Source organism: Columba livia, chromosome 6 (assembly GCF_036013475.1).
Source record: "Columba livia isolate bColLiv1 breed racing homer chromosome 6, bColLiv1.pat.W.v2, whole genome shotgun sequence".
Taxonomy (NCBI): Eukaryota; Metazoa; Chordata; class Aves; order Columbiformes; family Columbidae; genus Columba; species Columba livia.
In genome coordinates this window covers 16,468,066-16,484,362 of record NC_088607.1, presented here as the reverse complement: position 1 = coordinate 16,484,362, position 16,297 = coordinate 16,468,066, and the positions used below count along the sequence as shown (strand labels likewise).

The following is a 16,297-nucleotide window of genomic DNA, read 5'->3' as shown; positions in this document are numbered from 1 at the left end:
GTGCAAGCCTAAAGATTTTTTTCAAATTTTTCAGAATTTTCAAGAGATTTAACATTCACCACTTGGTTAAAATGATCATATGCTATGTGGATTAAGAAAATGTTAGTATCAGGCTCCAAATAGGTTTGCCTCCCTTCAAAAGCTTTTAGGTGCCTAGAAAGCAGCTGGGTATGTCTGATAGGGATCTTTGGAGGCACTGCAGAACGTTATCTGAAGATTTGATCTTGCCAAGATTTTCCCAACACTTAAGTGATTATGCTTCACAACACCTGGATAGTTGCAAAAAATCCACCTTATTCATTATTTCCACACTGATCCAGCTCAGACACTTCATTCTTGCTTTGCCACAATATTGGTTTTCTGCTTTAAAGGTCTCAGATTACAAAATTTTGCCTATACCTGTGCTTTGTTTGCTGTGCCTAAGTAACTGGAGCTTTTTTGTATGATACATAGCTCACTGGAAACCAAATGATTGCACCGCCATCCAGTGCTTTTAGATTAGGATATACTATTCTAGAAGAGAATTTGAGGAAAGGCATTTACATTCCAAAATGCTTTGGAATTATTATTAATATAACATTTTGTACGGTATATATGGCAAGAGAAGTATATGGTATATATGAAGAAGAACTAGGGAAATCAAAGCAAGGAAATAATGATCAGGAATTTAAAATCAGATAAAAAATTATAAGGTTATGCTTAGGGGAAATAAAAGCTGTTAAAGGGTCAGTATCTATCATTGGTCACCTATGGTTAAGGAAATAAACGTGGGGGTTTTTTTGTTCTTCTGAAATAAAGTCAGGGAAAACAATTTTGTTGTGAACACAGATGAGATTTGTGAATTGAATTGTGAGCTGAATTTCCAACTTGTGATGTTTTTAGAAATATTGATTTGTCTTATTTTATTTTGTAGATGCTTCAGAAATTTGCTGTGTGTTTACCACAAGTCCTGCCAGCCAACTTGAGAGGGGACTTACCTGTTCTTTCATTAGTCGAGCATAACATTATCTTGAACTAATTATTCCTCTCCACATGGCCTTCCTACTAGTGTCAGCTTATCTTCTGCTGACTCATGCTCAGGGTGCACCTGTTGAGAATGGGGCACTGTTGGAAACACTGAAGTCACAAGTAGGATTATTCAGCAATAAAAGTGAACACTACTCGGCACAGGTGAGACCTCCTGGCACAAACCGACAAATACCTCAGACGATCATCATAGGAGTTCGCAAAGGAGGAACAAGGGCTTTGCTGGAAATGTTGGATATTCATCCTAATATTGTGGTAGCAGCTACAGAAGTTCACTTCTTTGACTGGGATGAAAATTATGTGAAAGGAATAGACTGGTATAGAAGTCTGATGCCATTTTCTTATGGAAATCAAATTACAATTGAGAAAACACCAGGCTATTTTACATCACCACAGGCTCCAAAAAGAATTCATGACATGAATAGCTCCATTAAACTGCTGCTTATTCTAAGAGATCCCACTGAGAGAGTTATATCTGACTATACCCAAGTGTATTACAACAGAGTAGAAAACCACAAGCCTGTTCAGCTCTTTGAAGATATTGTTATTAAGAATGGAGCACTTAATACCAAATACAAAGCTATTCAGAGAAGTCTATATGATGTTCATATGGAAAAGTGGCTTAAGCATTTCAGTTTGGATCAGATTCACATAGTGGATGGCAATACTTTAATCAAGGACCCTCTTCCTGAATTACAGAAAGTTGAAAGATTTCTAAATCTTCCTTCACGAATTATGTCTTCTAATTTTTATTTTAACCAAACCAAGGGATTCTACTGCATTAGAAGTGATGGAAGGGAGAGATGTTTACATGAATCCAAAGGGCGTCCCCATCCTCTTGTTAACAACACTGTTTTAGAGCAACTGTATTCGTACTTCAGAGAGCACAATGCAAAATTTTACAGAATGGTTAATCATTCCTTTGACTGGCATTGATGCATTTGTAATCAATGATGTTTCTTAAAAAAGGGCCTGAAACAAACTCTTTCAAACGTGTATTTCTAAAGTGTAGGGATTCATGTTATGAGAACATAACATACTGGTTATATGCTTCACTGTACTTCACTGAAATTGTACTATTTTGTTGGGAAAAAGAAGTTTCATGTATTTGAGTGATTACTATGAGTCATATTCTGATCTTCTTTCTCTCATCATGCAAATACATTAACTTTAGCGGACTTATTTCAGATATGTCTCTGTTACAAGATTTGTGCTGTTTGGAAAAAAATGACTGCTTCTAATAGTGTAAAAACTGTAAATATTTGAAATGGTGTTATTCTAACTGTTATGTATTTTTTTTGTTGTTAGTATTTTTTATATCACACACAATGATAGTGGCATTGATTTCTAGAATTTTTCATACAGTAAGTTAAATTGTATGTTAAAACGGGGGCTTACATAGTAGCTCCAATAAATAATTTATCCTCTGTTAATATGCCAAGGTTCTTAATTGATTAATAATAAAAAGAATCCATTTCACCCATGATTTTGAAAAGGTGAACTAGAAGCTCTGTATATCATTAGTATTAAACCATGCTCTTACTATCTCGGGTTTACCAAAAAAATTTCTCCAAAGTACGAATATGAACTGTTTGAAGAAGCTTTAAGTCAGAGTTCTGAATGTAAAGAACTTAAAACATCCCAGGCTGTTATTCTGTACAGTTAAAGGGGGAGTGGAGGGCAAAAAACTATTAATATCAGCAACTGTACAAATATTTTATTAGTTGCTTTTGAATGGACAAGCTCTTCATTAGTACTACCATATTAGTCATGGTTGTATTCTGTGACTAATTATTCTGTTGCTTTCCTGGCTTTAGTTTACATATCTCCATTGGCACATTGATTCTTGTTGAAAAAAAAAAAAATTGCTTGTCCTCCAAAGCATGCAGTATTTTTATTTTGTTATTTCTAATGCAGACCATGGGATGTTCTCAACATTAAAATAACATCTTGTTATACTGTATATCTCAGAGACAGTGTTCAATATGTTACGTATTTCATACTCAGATTATATATAAAAACCTACCCATCTATACCCCTGCATTAGGAATTTTCTTGTTTGTTTGCTTTTTGTTTGACAGTACTGTGCTGGTCTCTTCTCCTTTTTCATGTAAACATTTCATTATATATCAATACCAAAGAAGAAAATCAACTTAAAATGTTAAATATGGTGCTAGATGGAACTACAGGTACAGAGGTGCTTGTTTAACATTGTATGTTGCAATCCAGAAACTCTGGTGCAGCCACTGGCAGAAGCATTCGTCAGCTGTGTTCCTCCTCGGGCTTCTCTGAACGCTGGTGAGCTGTAGTTCTGTGAGCCCACACTGAGCATCACAGCATCAAACTCCACCTAACCATGGTGAGGATCCCGAACCTGGCTCTTTCTGTCTAGGCCACTGTTCAGCCTACAGGAGTGTATGTTCCTAACGTGGGATTTGGTCTTCCACTTCATAGGCTAAAAGGTACGTATTACAGCACCAATTTCTAGGCTTCTAATACTTTATGGGGGGGACTACTTAGATGTTAGGCAGGTAGCAGTATTCCACTGAAGCTGGACAGAATCAGACCCAGCCAGATTATGTGGAAATAGCCTTCATCAAATGTTCCCTGTTAAAAATAATATAATTAATTTATTCTTTATCTCTTCAGCTACTTGCATGTGTATATATGAGAGAAATTTTTTTTTGGTCATACAATTATCCTCTGAAATTATCTTTTTGATGTATGATTATTTACTACATCTCTGATTTCTACAGGTTGTTATCTACTTCTTCCACCTTTTCTGAGATTGTGGGTTCTTAATTATTAACACTGATCAGATCTGGGCAGTACTCAGAAGTAGAAAGTTGATCTAAATCAGGTGTGGAAATACAAATATATTTATTTCAAATTAGCCAAAACCCAGGATGTTTATGCTGGTCTTATACCATCTCTACAAGGACACTGGGTAGGCAAACTGTAATAATTACAGTTGTATAGCTTAACAATGCCTTCTTTGTTATTTGTCAAGTAAAAAGTTAACCCAGAAAAATTTTGAATTCTGAATCAGCAGGGTGATTTTCTGTTGGACCAACACTTTGTATTTTGTGGGCACAACATTTTTATCTGATAACAGAAACCCCACATCCAGATTCCCCGTACTATTTAACATAGCCTGTTCTTTCTGACCAATGCAGTCTCAGTGATGAACAAAACTCTAATTTCAGAAACACAATATTGCAGGTAGCAACATAGCAACAGTGTATATCATAGATTGTAGTTTTTCTTTCAGCATCACTTTCTGTTTCTTATACATTCCAAAACTTTCCATGTTCTTCTTCTTTTGCTTCTTTTCAATTATGGTTCCATTTAATAGCATCAAATAAGAATAAGGTTGTTTTTTGTTATTGTTGTTTTCAATAAGCTAATTTGAAAACAATGTATATTTTAACAGAGGTTTCAGGTAGTTGCCAGTAATTGGAAAGCTCATGTCTATATGTCACATTTCATTTAATAGACTTAGAAGAAAAAAAATAATAATAAAATCTAATGTCTTTCTACATTTGTGCTTGCAGGCATCAAGTCTTTCTCTTTCTTCTGTGAAGTTTACAGCTAATCTTTAAATGAGCTGAACGCAGGAACAGTTGGCAGAAACTGTATGCATCTTTGAAAATGCAGGTCCCTTTCTGGAATTTACATTTCAAGGAGAGTTGATCTGTATGGATTAGTGATGGATATATCTACTTGATTTGTTAGCAGTCTGTGCTCCTGCTCAGCATTTTTGGGAAGGACAGAGTTGATGGAATGAATTCAATTATTATTTTAGAGTTTACTAATACTGGAAGAAATATATTATTCATATTATAATTTGGGTGAGGGGTTGGATATTTTGGTTTTACGTGAATGAAGATTCTCATCTGAAGTTTTGTTAAATGGTCTACAAAGATACAACTTTACCTCTGCATAACAGAATTCAGTAAATATAGTAGACTGTAATTTAAAATTATCAACAGTTTCTGTCAGTTTCTCGTTTTGTGGTCTGAAAAATATTATCTCATGCAGCCCCGACCTCCATTCTTACTTTCTTCAAAAGATAACCCTCCTTCCCTCATCCTCAGGAGGGAGATCAGATCAACTAAGCCATACTTTAGTAATACTGAAATAAAAAATACTCAATTTTTGGCACTTGGAATTCAAAACTAGACAAATTGTGGAAAGAACTGGAGGCTCACAATCAGTTTAAAGATGTTATTAACTGCACAGTTCTCAATTTAAGAAATTACAAGTATCTCTTACGAATTTCCACAATTGGTAGTGAACCATAAACTATTCTTCTCCAAATTGGCCATCAAAGGGCTTTCATCTCATTATGTGATACTCAAGAGGTGTTTACAGAAATAAATTCCATGTGGAAGGTTGTTTAAAGAGATCATGCAGTTATTTCAAAGGTTGTTGAGAGCATCTGAAACAGATTATATAGTCATATGTGTAAGACTAGCACGGAATTTATGATGATTTGAGGGGTTCTTTGGTGGTGTTTTGCATTCCACAACTATTAAACTTTCACTTTAAACAGGGTTTCTTTCCTTTTTTAGTTAAAATGCCACAGTTAAAGTTGCTTTGATCTTGTATCACTGAGAATTAGCAATATTAAGCAACTGCAGCTGTAATTGGATCAGTTTAGCTTTTCCACAATAAGCATCATACTCATACTTAATACCTAGATGAGTCTGTTATTAGTATATTTTTATATGGGCTGTATATAACCTAGAATACATAAAGAAAAAGCTTTGGGAAACTTAAGAGCTAGGACTTTGCCCCAAAAAGCTCCTAGTACTTGACTAATAGGAAGGAAATAAAGAGGTTCCTTTATTGCACTCACCCACATTACTTTGCCAGGAAGAGGGCTGGATTTTTCATTGTATCTAGCTGTTCAAAGGCCTTGGGCTGACATCTGGTCTTTTCTTTCACTGTTTAGCCTTGATAGAGAATTTACAGTTCTTCTTGAAGAATACCTGTTAAAGCAGAGACATGTTTGGAGGATCTATAGGCAATATGGTGGAAAACTTTACAGAAGGTATACATTTAGCGCGCATCATTGTATGCTGCTACACAACAACTCCTGCAGTATCCTTTTGATAAAAGAAAATAGATAATCCTATGAAATGCATCTGAGAAATATTAGATTGGCTGCTGAAGGGAAGTGCATTCACATACAGAGTTTTCTGTCTTCATTCACTTTTCAAAAGTGCATCAAAAAGAAATGTAAAAATCAAGATGCTTCCAGCAAGTTTGACTGCTTATTGCCTGTGTCAATTCAGACGCTTTCATGAGTTGGAGAAAAAAATTTAAAGTGTAATAGTCCCTATAATTTCTTGTTTAATCTATGTGGTTAAAAACAATAACACAGGTTATCACTTTGCCTTATAGGAGCACAGTTTAAAGAAAAAAGAAAGAGACAACCTCCAATACCTTGATTCACAGTAAGAGTTGCGCAATAACAATACTCACAGTAACATTTCCTTGCAGAGAAAAGAACATTTAAATTATTTGAGGAAATATTTTACTCCTGTAGATTATTATTTTCCATACTTGTGGTTTTGATCCTTCATTTCCTTCAAAAGTTTGAATTTCATCATAGAAGTAAACACACACTGGAATTAAAATCAGTAATAATTTGTCTGGAACATTAACAATTACCAGCAGTTAATGGCCAATATTTCATTACTGGCCAAACAATTTCCACTTTGGTTATTTCAGTTTTCAGTGTGACCTACGAAACTGTTTGGCTATTTTACAAAACAAATTTAAAAGTTAGAACCATCTATGTATAAAAAGACTCGGTAGTATCACTCTCTGATTACTGTGGAACTGGCATGTCTTTAAGGTTCATTAACAATTACATGATCTTAGCCCAACTCATGAAAAATTTTTGGAAGCCAGGATACTAACAGAACTGCAAATTATAAATTAGTACTGGAAGCTGAATCTGCTACTTAGGGAAAATACAACAGGTTAAAAATCAGACCGACATGAATCATACTATCCTGGTAAAATAGATGTGATGTAAAATGTACAGTATCTCATGTATTAGCTCATGTAACAAACACTATGAAGTCTATTTTCTGATGCAAAATGGTCTTTCACTATTACATTGTAGGTTATTTAGTTCAATTACAAAAACCTCTCAGTAGACGTTAAAACATCTTAATGTAAACTCTTTACCTGTTTTTCTCTCAGAGGACATTTCTCTGGTTCTGTATTGTTTCCTCTGAGGTAAAAATGTGGTTTGAGTCACACTGCAACAAAAGTAGAGAGATATCCTATCAGAATTAAGAATACTAATTTGGTTTATTACAGTTTTTAGTGAAGAACATTTTTATATATGTACTGATGATAGTGTAGCAGTATCTTCCTATTTTCTCCTTATTAGATAATATAATTCTATTTTTTCTTACTCTGAAGAATGTTACTCTAAACTTTTACATTGTTACTCTAAAGCTCTGACTTACAGATTTAAATCAAATGGCAGTAATAAAAGGGAAACACAAGTAAATAAGAATCCATTCCCTTTGCCACTCAGACTGGCCAAGATTTTCTTACTTTTCAACTCTTTTTATGTGAACATTTTGATCCATCCTAAACTGCCTATTAGGAAAGTATCAGCCAAACTTGCAGTAGGAAAAAATAAGGGCAACTAGAATGCAATAAAACCTGAGCTGAAGACCCTCTGCTGCTAAATATCTGTTGACATAATATGGCACAGTTACAAATGAAAATTATTATTTGCCTGATAAGACAATGAGCAGGAGTAAGTAACATGCTACTCGCTCCAGGGATCTGTCTAGGTATTCTATATGGCTGAATTATTTTTACAGTTGTTAGGCTGAGACATACGTGAATATACATTTTCAAGACACTATATTTCATTTTATTAGCAAATACTACAATAATGTAGGACAGGTTGAATATGTAATGTCTATCCCTTGGGTGAAATGCTGCAGTGTTACTAAGGCAAATTGAATGGGAAGTAACAGTTCTGTAAGTACTGGGCATTTTAAAATTCCTTATGGAAAATTAGCAGCACTAAGTGCAGCAGATTTGTTGTTGATTTGACAAGGACTGTCAGCCTAGAAAAATGCTGTGCAACTGTCATGAGAAGATTGAAGATACCTTTTCTATACTCTGCCAAGATACAAATCTACAGCTCAAGACAAGTGACACAGATGGAACACTGTAAACTGCAGGGAGTGCGTTGCTGCCCTGAGTGAAGGAAGATTAAAGGCTTATAAACAACATATGCTATAGTTATACACGCAACGCAAACATCACACATAGCTTGCAAAATATACTCAGTCTAAAATAAAACCAAGCAGAATCTTCAGGTGTGCCCTCAAGTGATCCTAGTGAAGGAATACTGAACCAGGGACAACAGTTCCAGTACAAGCTATCTGTAACTTATTACTTGCATTAATAAACAGAAGTATGGGCTCTGCTCTAGGCATCTTCTGTGAACTAGCACCACAAACTGCTCTTAAATTTTTCACCTTGCAGACAATGGGTATTGTATTCAAAATAAGCTTTATCCATTATGTGCTTGCCAGACAACCCATGATTATCTGACTGAAGTTCTTTGTGAAGTGTACATACGACAAAAATGAATAAAATAGATGAACAGATTTTCTGGAAAAAAATGGCTAATGGGTTGCATACTTAGGGCTTTTTAATGTAAAGTGAGCATAGCAAAAGAGCATTTAAGTAAACTATCTTTCATACTTTTCAAAAACAAACTTTCTCTGTGTTTTCATTTCCTTTAGGGGGGTAAAAGTCTTTACATGGTTTAATAACAGACTTGGAATTTTAAAATCTGAATTCATCTGAGAAGTTTAAAATATTTTGTTGCAGTGTCTTAAATAAGAAATTACCCTTCAAAAGTTACTACAATTTTAGTATCATTAGAAAAGTGTTCACTTTTTAGTTCTTTTATGCCTTGTGTCACACCCTCCTGCCTCTCCCTTGAAAAAATATTTTCATAGCAAATGCCCTTCTGCCAGCTGATTTCAATGTTATACAGTCAAATTTCACAATATTAATCATTTGCATTAAAAATACAAAAAATAGGTAGAATTATATGAGTGGAAAAAATGGGATACAAAATAAAACTATGGACACTTCAAATGTGTACCTGCATAATCATGCTGAGTATTGTGTGCTCCAGATCATATAGAGAGAGATCAGGGCTGCTTCAGCCATCCAGGTGACTGCTTGCAGCATCTTTTGTGAGCTTGGGAAGAGCGAAGCGGTTTCCCACTTCCATCAAACAGACATTCAGGCTTCAATCTGAGAAACTCTTTTTCCAGTTATTGGGGTGCTTGTGTGGAAATGAACGATTAGGTGCCTTTTTTTCCCTCAAATTACCTGCAGGACAGATTATTGCCAAATTGCAGTATGTATTCCATTGGTAACAGCAAACTAACTTTGGAAGCCCAGTTTAATTTATTTTATTAAGTGCTGGGTCCTCCATTATTGTTGTCCAAAACCCTAGTTGTCACAGATGGTAATTATTCTACACAAATACAGTCCCCAGAAAAGTATGAATTAAATATAGTAATCCCGCTTTCTGTAGATACTCTTATAGATAACAATAAGCCAGAAAATACAGAAGCTTGTTATCTTGTTAGGGTCCTTTGTCCATGACTCCTTTTTATCAAATAAGTATTGGGTACGGTGATATATGCTTGTATGATTCCCTATTCTGATGATCTATATATTATGATCAAAGGGAACAGGATTATGTACCTCACTTTAAATACTAAGACCCAGGATGTTTATTTGACATAAATGCAACTTTCCTCTTAGTCATCCACTACCCTTAATTTTCTTCTCTATCTATAAATACTTCTTTGTGGTTTTGGTTTTTCATCTATTAATGAATTCTGCCTTTTTCATGGAATAAATAGTTTTGATCTTAAATTGAGTTTTCCTGATTTGAGAAAATTAAAAGCTGAAACATATACTATGGCTTTCAAAAATAAGTAAATTTTGTCTCTGTGCTGTGTTAGTACGTCAGAGGATCAGAGTACAGAGTTGCAAGCAATTAAGACAAAATAGCTAATCCTAACACACATAGCAAGGATAATGATTGAGGCTGTGTTTTGGAGGACAGGAAAAAATTCACCTTCCATTTTTAGAAAGTATTTATTTTATATTTAACAGAAGCATTTGGATTCACATACTTCACTGATGTAAGGTAAAACTGACTTCAGTCAGCTACAGTGACTGCAGTGAAAATACTCTAATTTGTAGCTAAGGATCTAGCCTGAAATGTATATATGTAGAGAATGTTACTTCGGTTTTAGCTGGCTGATAAGCAAAATGGAATAACTGTACTTTCTGAAACATAAATACTCTTATCACTTAACACACAAATTAAACATTTGATAGAAATACTAACATAGAAGCTATTTCTCTCTTAATTTGATTTTTCTGTGGGAATTCTAGTCAGTGAGTTAGCTAATGACAAACAATAAACTGTATTCTCTAACTTCATATATAAATGAGTATATTTACTGCAAAGACAGAAGAGGAAAAATTCCTTTATTTGCATCCCTGGCCTCATTCTGTCAACATATCACCCAGATTGCTGGATACACACAGAGATGCATTCTGGCAATGCTAGGAAGGGACCTGCATTTCCTGCTGTCTATTTTAACTTATTAGTAATAGGATGATGCTTCTGGCACATCTAAAAGAAATTAATATTGGATTAATTCAATTTAAAAAGGTGTCAGGAAAACACATTACAAATTCAGTCATCACAAACTTGAGACCAATATGTTTCAAAAAGAGTGCCATCATAATTATGTTTACATATATAATTGCCTAAAGCTGAGCCAAATGATAGAATATATTCTAACACTTTCCAACATGCCTTCAGAGCTGCTTAAGCCACCAGTTCATAAAAATAAATATAGTATTTTAAATACTAAGAGTAACACAAATAAATTACTTTAATGAATTTTGTCTTACTTTAGAAAGAATTTTATCTGAACTACCAAAAGATCTTTTTATTGTTGCTGATTCAAAGTTGTATTCATAGACCATTTCTTTGTTGTTCACTGATGATCATTTAGATTGTTTTGAATATCGAGGAATGACAGTGCAGCAACATTTTTTTAAGTGGTAATAGGCTGGGCAAGAACTGCCAGACTTTACATAATTGACTTAAATGTAGTACAGGTTGAAAAATGTTGTAAGACTATATCTGACCAATGCCAAAAGTAAGACCAATAGAAAAGTCTCAATAAACATTTTAACATTTAGAGTACCTTTATGATAGGAAGATCAAAATAAACAAAACAAATGGGAGACTGATTCTGTAGCCTTTGACCAGAAAAAAACCTCCTACCAGTAACAGACATGATGCTTGAGCTAAGGCCACAGATCCGGACTATTGATTTCAATGTGCTGTATTCTGATATTTTATTCACACTACCTGTGTCTTCAATAGGAGCTCTGATACAGTTATATCCTACTCAAGGTAAGTAAACCTGTCAGAATTTCACTACATGTGAGGATGAAGTCGCATTTACTCATCTTGTAGTCATGACAGGTAGATGAAGTGCAGATAGACTAATAAAGATACCTTTAGCAAAAGAGTCTCAGCATGTTGAGTAGATTGGCCTTTGTGCATTTTACAAGTGAAGAGCGTAAAAATCATATCTCTCTTAAAGTATTTAATATCTTATGATTTAAAATAAGCAAGGCTGTTAGCCTCTCAAAGATTGTCAAAAACACTTGGAAGGAAGCTGAAAAAGCCAAATTACTACTTTTTTATAAGCAATGTCCAAGGCAAAGAATGATGACTCTTTAATAAGATTAGAACATTTCCACAGTCTTTCTTCCTTAGTGTGCTACTTTAAATCATAAGCACTGACAGTGAAATAACTACAACTAAAAGTATTGTTGCACAAAGCTTTCCAGTTATAGGTAGAAAGCATATTTTTAAAGATACTAAATTTCTGACACATTTGAGCTCCGTAGAGAAAACATTCTCCATACCCAGTACTCCGGAGGAAAAGGTGCGGTACACTCTCAGCTTACTCCATCATTTCAGAAAGCCCTCAAGCCTAAAATCTCTCTCTCCTAACCATCAAGATTTAAATGGAATACAGGGCAACCAGAAGCTTAAAAATGCCCTTGGGATGCAATCCTCTTGGGACTTTACATATTAACATGAAAAATCTTAAAGCTCGGGCTACCGGGCAGCTGAGACAGATAGCAAAACACTGTGAAAGAGTCATGTTCCCTTCTGTATCTCTCCTTGCAACAATAACACACAACTACATTTATGCACCAGCTTCAGGCAACAGATCATTTATGCAACTTGCCCAATGTACTACATGTATTTCTTTGGCTGCCATTTCACAGAGATATGCATCATGATTATTATCAGGAGTTCAAACAGAGCTTGATCTCATTTACATCGCAATAAAGTTAACAGTGGCTTCAGGTCCTTGAATTGCAGCCTCTGGTCAATAACAGCATGTAGACTGCACAACCTGCTGCCCTGCAGGAATAGTACCTCATCACAATTCAAAAGGCCTAGGGAAACAACACTTTCTTCAGACCTCCTGCCTGAACCACTCATGATAAATTAAATCTGCAGGGATACTGTCTTAACTAATCTCATCATTTTATCATGTACTTCAGTCATGTAGATGGAAAACAATTGCATGTTTTAGTTGCAACTAGATATAGATTATGCTAATGATATCTCAGGCCATCTTGCTCTCAAACTTGATAATTCAGATTGTGCTTTTCACATAAGTTTAGAAGCCAAACCAGACCCTTGTGAAATACAATGCTAGGCAAAAACAGGCAATAAAATAACAAGGTTCAAAAGCATGTTGGCACCATCTGCTGTCCCAGGTGACTTTGAAAAATAAGCCAGTTCCAAAGAACTGCAAGACTGAAAGAGAAATCACAAGTTTCTTTATGCTATTCAGTTTAATTTTACCTTCCATTTTTAAGCCTTCACATGTTCTGATGTCATATATCCACGCTTTTCTCTACAACCAGAACACATAGGCATTTTCTTTAATTAAAAATAATAAGCCAAGATACTCTCACTAATATATTCCCAAATTTCCAATAGCTGAAACTTTTGGAGAAAAAAGAGCAATTACCTTGAGACTTGCACTTCAGATATGGGAGCTGGCAAAGTTGGAGAGAGATTCATCACATGCTTTCTCTTCTTAGCTAATTAGCTGGAGAACTATCTGGATCCCCAGCACTATCTGGATCTGCAACATCAGAGAGAAGATGGTGCAAAAATGTGGTAAGGTAAACAGTTATAAATCACAGGGGACAACCTCTGCTGATCAGATCCTCATTTAATTTTATGCTAAATGGCATAATTCAAAGCCAAATTCCTCTGCTACTTCAATCTGAATCTGGCACATAGTAGGAACTTGTAACATTTAGATCGATCTGTATGAAAGAGTATTGTTAATCTAGGGGATATATCCTTTTGTTGATAATAATCAGTGATACATATTCTTTATATTATTTTTTTTCCTTATAATGGGACATGCTATTCTTTAAAAAGTTTTGTGCAACATGTTTTAAACAGAAACTCCAGATTTTTAATCTTTCCACTATAGTGTTTTTTAGATCACTTAGATTATCTATATTGTATTTGGATTTTGCTATGACACAGTCATTAAGCTTTCCTACATGTTTATGCAAAAAGCACTAAAATCAGAGTAGAGCTATATTCATGCTTCAATACTGTCAGGCATTCTGCCTATGAGAATGAAATATAAATTACAAAATTTAACAAATGTCTGATTTGATAGCTAATATGATTGTGTTTTCTTGACGAACTATATCTAAAGGTTAGTAAGTCTGTCATGGATGGGAAATACATCAAGTGTGCATTTACAAACCCATTAACAAATGGAAGATTTATTTTTTTATAAGTGCTGGAAAGCAACTATTTTACAATAATCTTTTAGTTTGTCCTCAACCGAATAGCTGTGCTCTGGCACTTTGTAAAAAATTACAATGTGAACTCTTCTTCTAGTCTTTGGAAGCCAGCAGTGTATATGCTGGTAGATCCTAATCTCCATCCAATTCATGTCTATTTCAGTTTATCCATACCTCAATCACTGTGACCAAATAACTGAAAAGAAACTAAATTGTTCCAAAGCTATTTATGAAGAAGGAGGAGCAGTTTTCTCTTCAAAGCTCCAGGACTACTGGCCAGCTGTGAATTTACTATGCCTTCCTTCAGCAGTATTTAAGTTGGATGCATGTTTAACCAGGGAAAATTTTGCAAAAAGGCACGTGCTGTTGGGACAATTTGTGATGCTACAGAATTTTAAATGAAAATAAACCATAAAAAAGCCACACTCCCTTTGCCTCTATTGACATGAACCACTGTTAGCATCCTTTCCATACGTAATCTTGCACCAATCAATACATAGTCTCAAAGACTGTATAATTCCCTAAGCAGTTCCCTGAACTGTGCAAATGGAGCACAGCCACACTGTGGCTACACATCTGCTGCAGGCAAAACATCCCCATGGACAGGTAGCCTGTTCTCTGTAGTGGTGTATCAGTGGTGGTTTATCAGTCTGGTCTACTGATAAACCTTGACAAAGAAAAATGGAATAGAAAATAAATTATCTTCAAACTTCTTAAAAGCAATGCATTCAGGTGTTTCAATTATAAGGGTGGGGGAAACAAACTATTGTGAACACCTGAGAAGGGAGATAAAAAAGGACATTCTTTACTTCAAAAGCAGACATTCAAGAGAGCTTCTGTACTGAGAGAATTTAAAACCGCACAGTAGAAGTCAATATTAAAAGCATTCCCATCATACATGGGGCATATAAAACAGTGCCCCTATTTCATGTGGAAAAAGTTAAAATGTATTGTGGCAAGATGCAGATCTACTTAGCTGCTGGGTGGGTATCAGCAAATGCTAAATAGATCTTTATTTCAGAAGAGAAAAGAAATAATATGTTAAACAGTAAAGAAAAAAATTTGATATAAGGAGAACATAAATAAAGTGGGGTACTCTTTCTCATGTACTTTACGTAAATAATTTGAGTGTACTGAATCTCATCCACTACATTGTTATTTTTAGATATATCAGATGATTTTTTTCCTCTCAAGATTAATCCATGTTGTTTGAATACTCATTGTAGTGTAACTACAATACTCATGGTTTTAGAACCATGTTTTTTTACCTCTCAATTAAACTTATTTTATATAATGTGCTTCTAATGATAGAAAACGACAATACGAACATTAACAAACCTGTTGAATGAGATGCTGAGCCAATTTTTCAGACAAACTAATGCCATGGTGGCTCTTCTTGGATTTTAAAGATACATCTTAGCTGTGTAAGTTTCACCCAGTTAATTGGAATGACTGGCAGCCTGAGCTGACAGCTACAATTACCTTTTTTTTCCTGCCACAGCAATAGTTTCTTATTTTTCTAGAAGTAGTTGCTTGTGTTTCTTGTGGGAAAGCAAAAAAGAAAAAACAGCACTTCAGAATTAGTTTTTCTTAAAGAAATACTACCTGTTTGCTTTTGACTAAAGCTAAGTTTTAATCACAAATATCTAATTTATTCAAGTATTTTTGTGTCTATCTGTGTATTATCCTTACTCATCAGTGTCAAACAGGCATTGAGGATTTTCTGTGTGCCTGAAAAGAGCCTGGCACTAAACATGGATTTTTTTAGTTCGCGTAAGAGTGCAGTGTGTATTTCTAAATACGTATTTTAAAATTTGTTATTTCTATGTACGTATAAGGAGAACTGGTACTGACTGTAGGCTCAGTAGATTTTTCAGATGTCTATTTAAAATTCAAGTGTGTGCATAAGCGAATATCAGAGTCTATGTCTATAAAAAGCCTCTTTAAATGTTCAAAATCCTAATTACTTTTTCAAAAGATTCCTGGGGATTCTTTCATTCAGATCACCTTTCAATTTTTAATTTACTTTATTAAAATCTTGATAAATCATCGTATTGCCAACTTCTCTATCTGGAATTCATTAACATATCAGAAGACAATTTATCAGTCACATCTCATATATTGCTTCTCATACATCAATTTGTCATTTCTCTGCTTTTATTCTCCTTTGTATGAACTAAGAAAATCTTATTTCAAATTTTTGTTAATCCAGGACATCTCAACTGCAACTATTTAAAGTAAACTAAACGCTTAAATTAGCTAAGTTTACGTATTCCAAATATTAAAACTTTTTTTGCTTGAT

At 34.6% G+C, this 16,297-nt stretch overlaps 1 protein-coding gene and 1 long non-coding RNA gene across 5 annotated transcripts in view; one reads left to right on the top strand and one right to left on the bottom strand.

Moving 5' to 3' along the window:
• Positions 1 to 8,795, top strand: part of LOC102094670 (heparan sulfate glucosamine 3-O-sulfotransferase 1) — a 61,952-nt gene extending 53,157 nt beyond the window's left edge. For 3 of the 4 annotated variants that reach the window (XR_010473474.1, XR_010473472.1, XR_010473473.1), the window contains exons 2-3: positions 914 to 3,488; positions 4,581 to 8,795. Coding sequence is in view for 1 of the 4 variants with exons in the window: in XM_065067268.1 (XP_064923340.1) it covers positions 1,033 to 1,962 (930 nt within the window). In the remaining 3 variants the exon portion in view is untranslated. Of the gene's footprint in view, positions 1 to 913 lie in introns of all 4 variants that reach the window. The other variant, XM_065067268.1, reaches the window with a different exon arrangement.
• The window catches only part of LOC110362227 (uncharacterized), a 63,867-nt gene continuing 48,519 nt past the window's right edge, over positions 950 to 16,297 (bottom strand). The window contains exons 3-6 of the long non-coding RNA XR_010473475.1: positions 13,194 to 13,310; positions 7,231 to 7,304; positions 5,888 to 6,020; positions 950 to 1,087 (exon numbers count right to left, since the gene is read on the bottom strand). This is a non-coding gene — a long non-coding RNA (uncharacterized LOC110362227). The remainder of the gene's footprint in view (positions 1,088 to 5,887; positions 6,021 to 7,230; positions 7,305 to 13,193; positions 13,311 to 16,297) is intronic.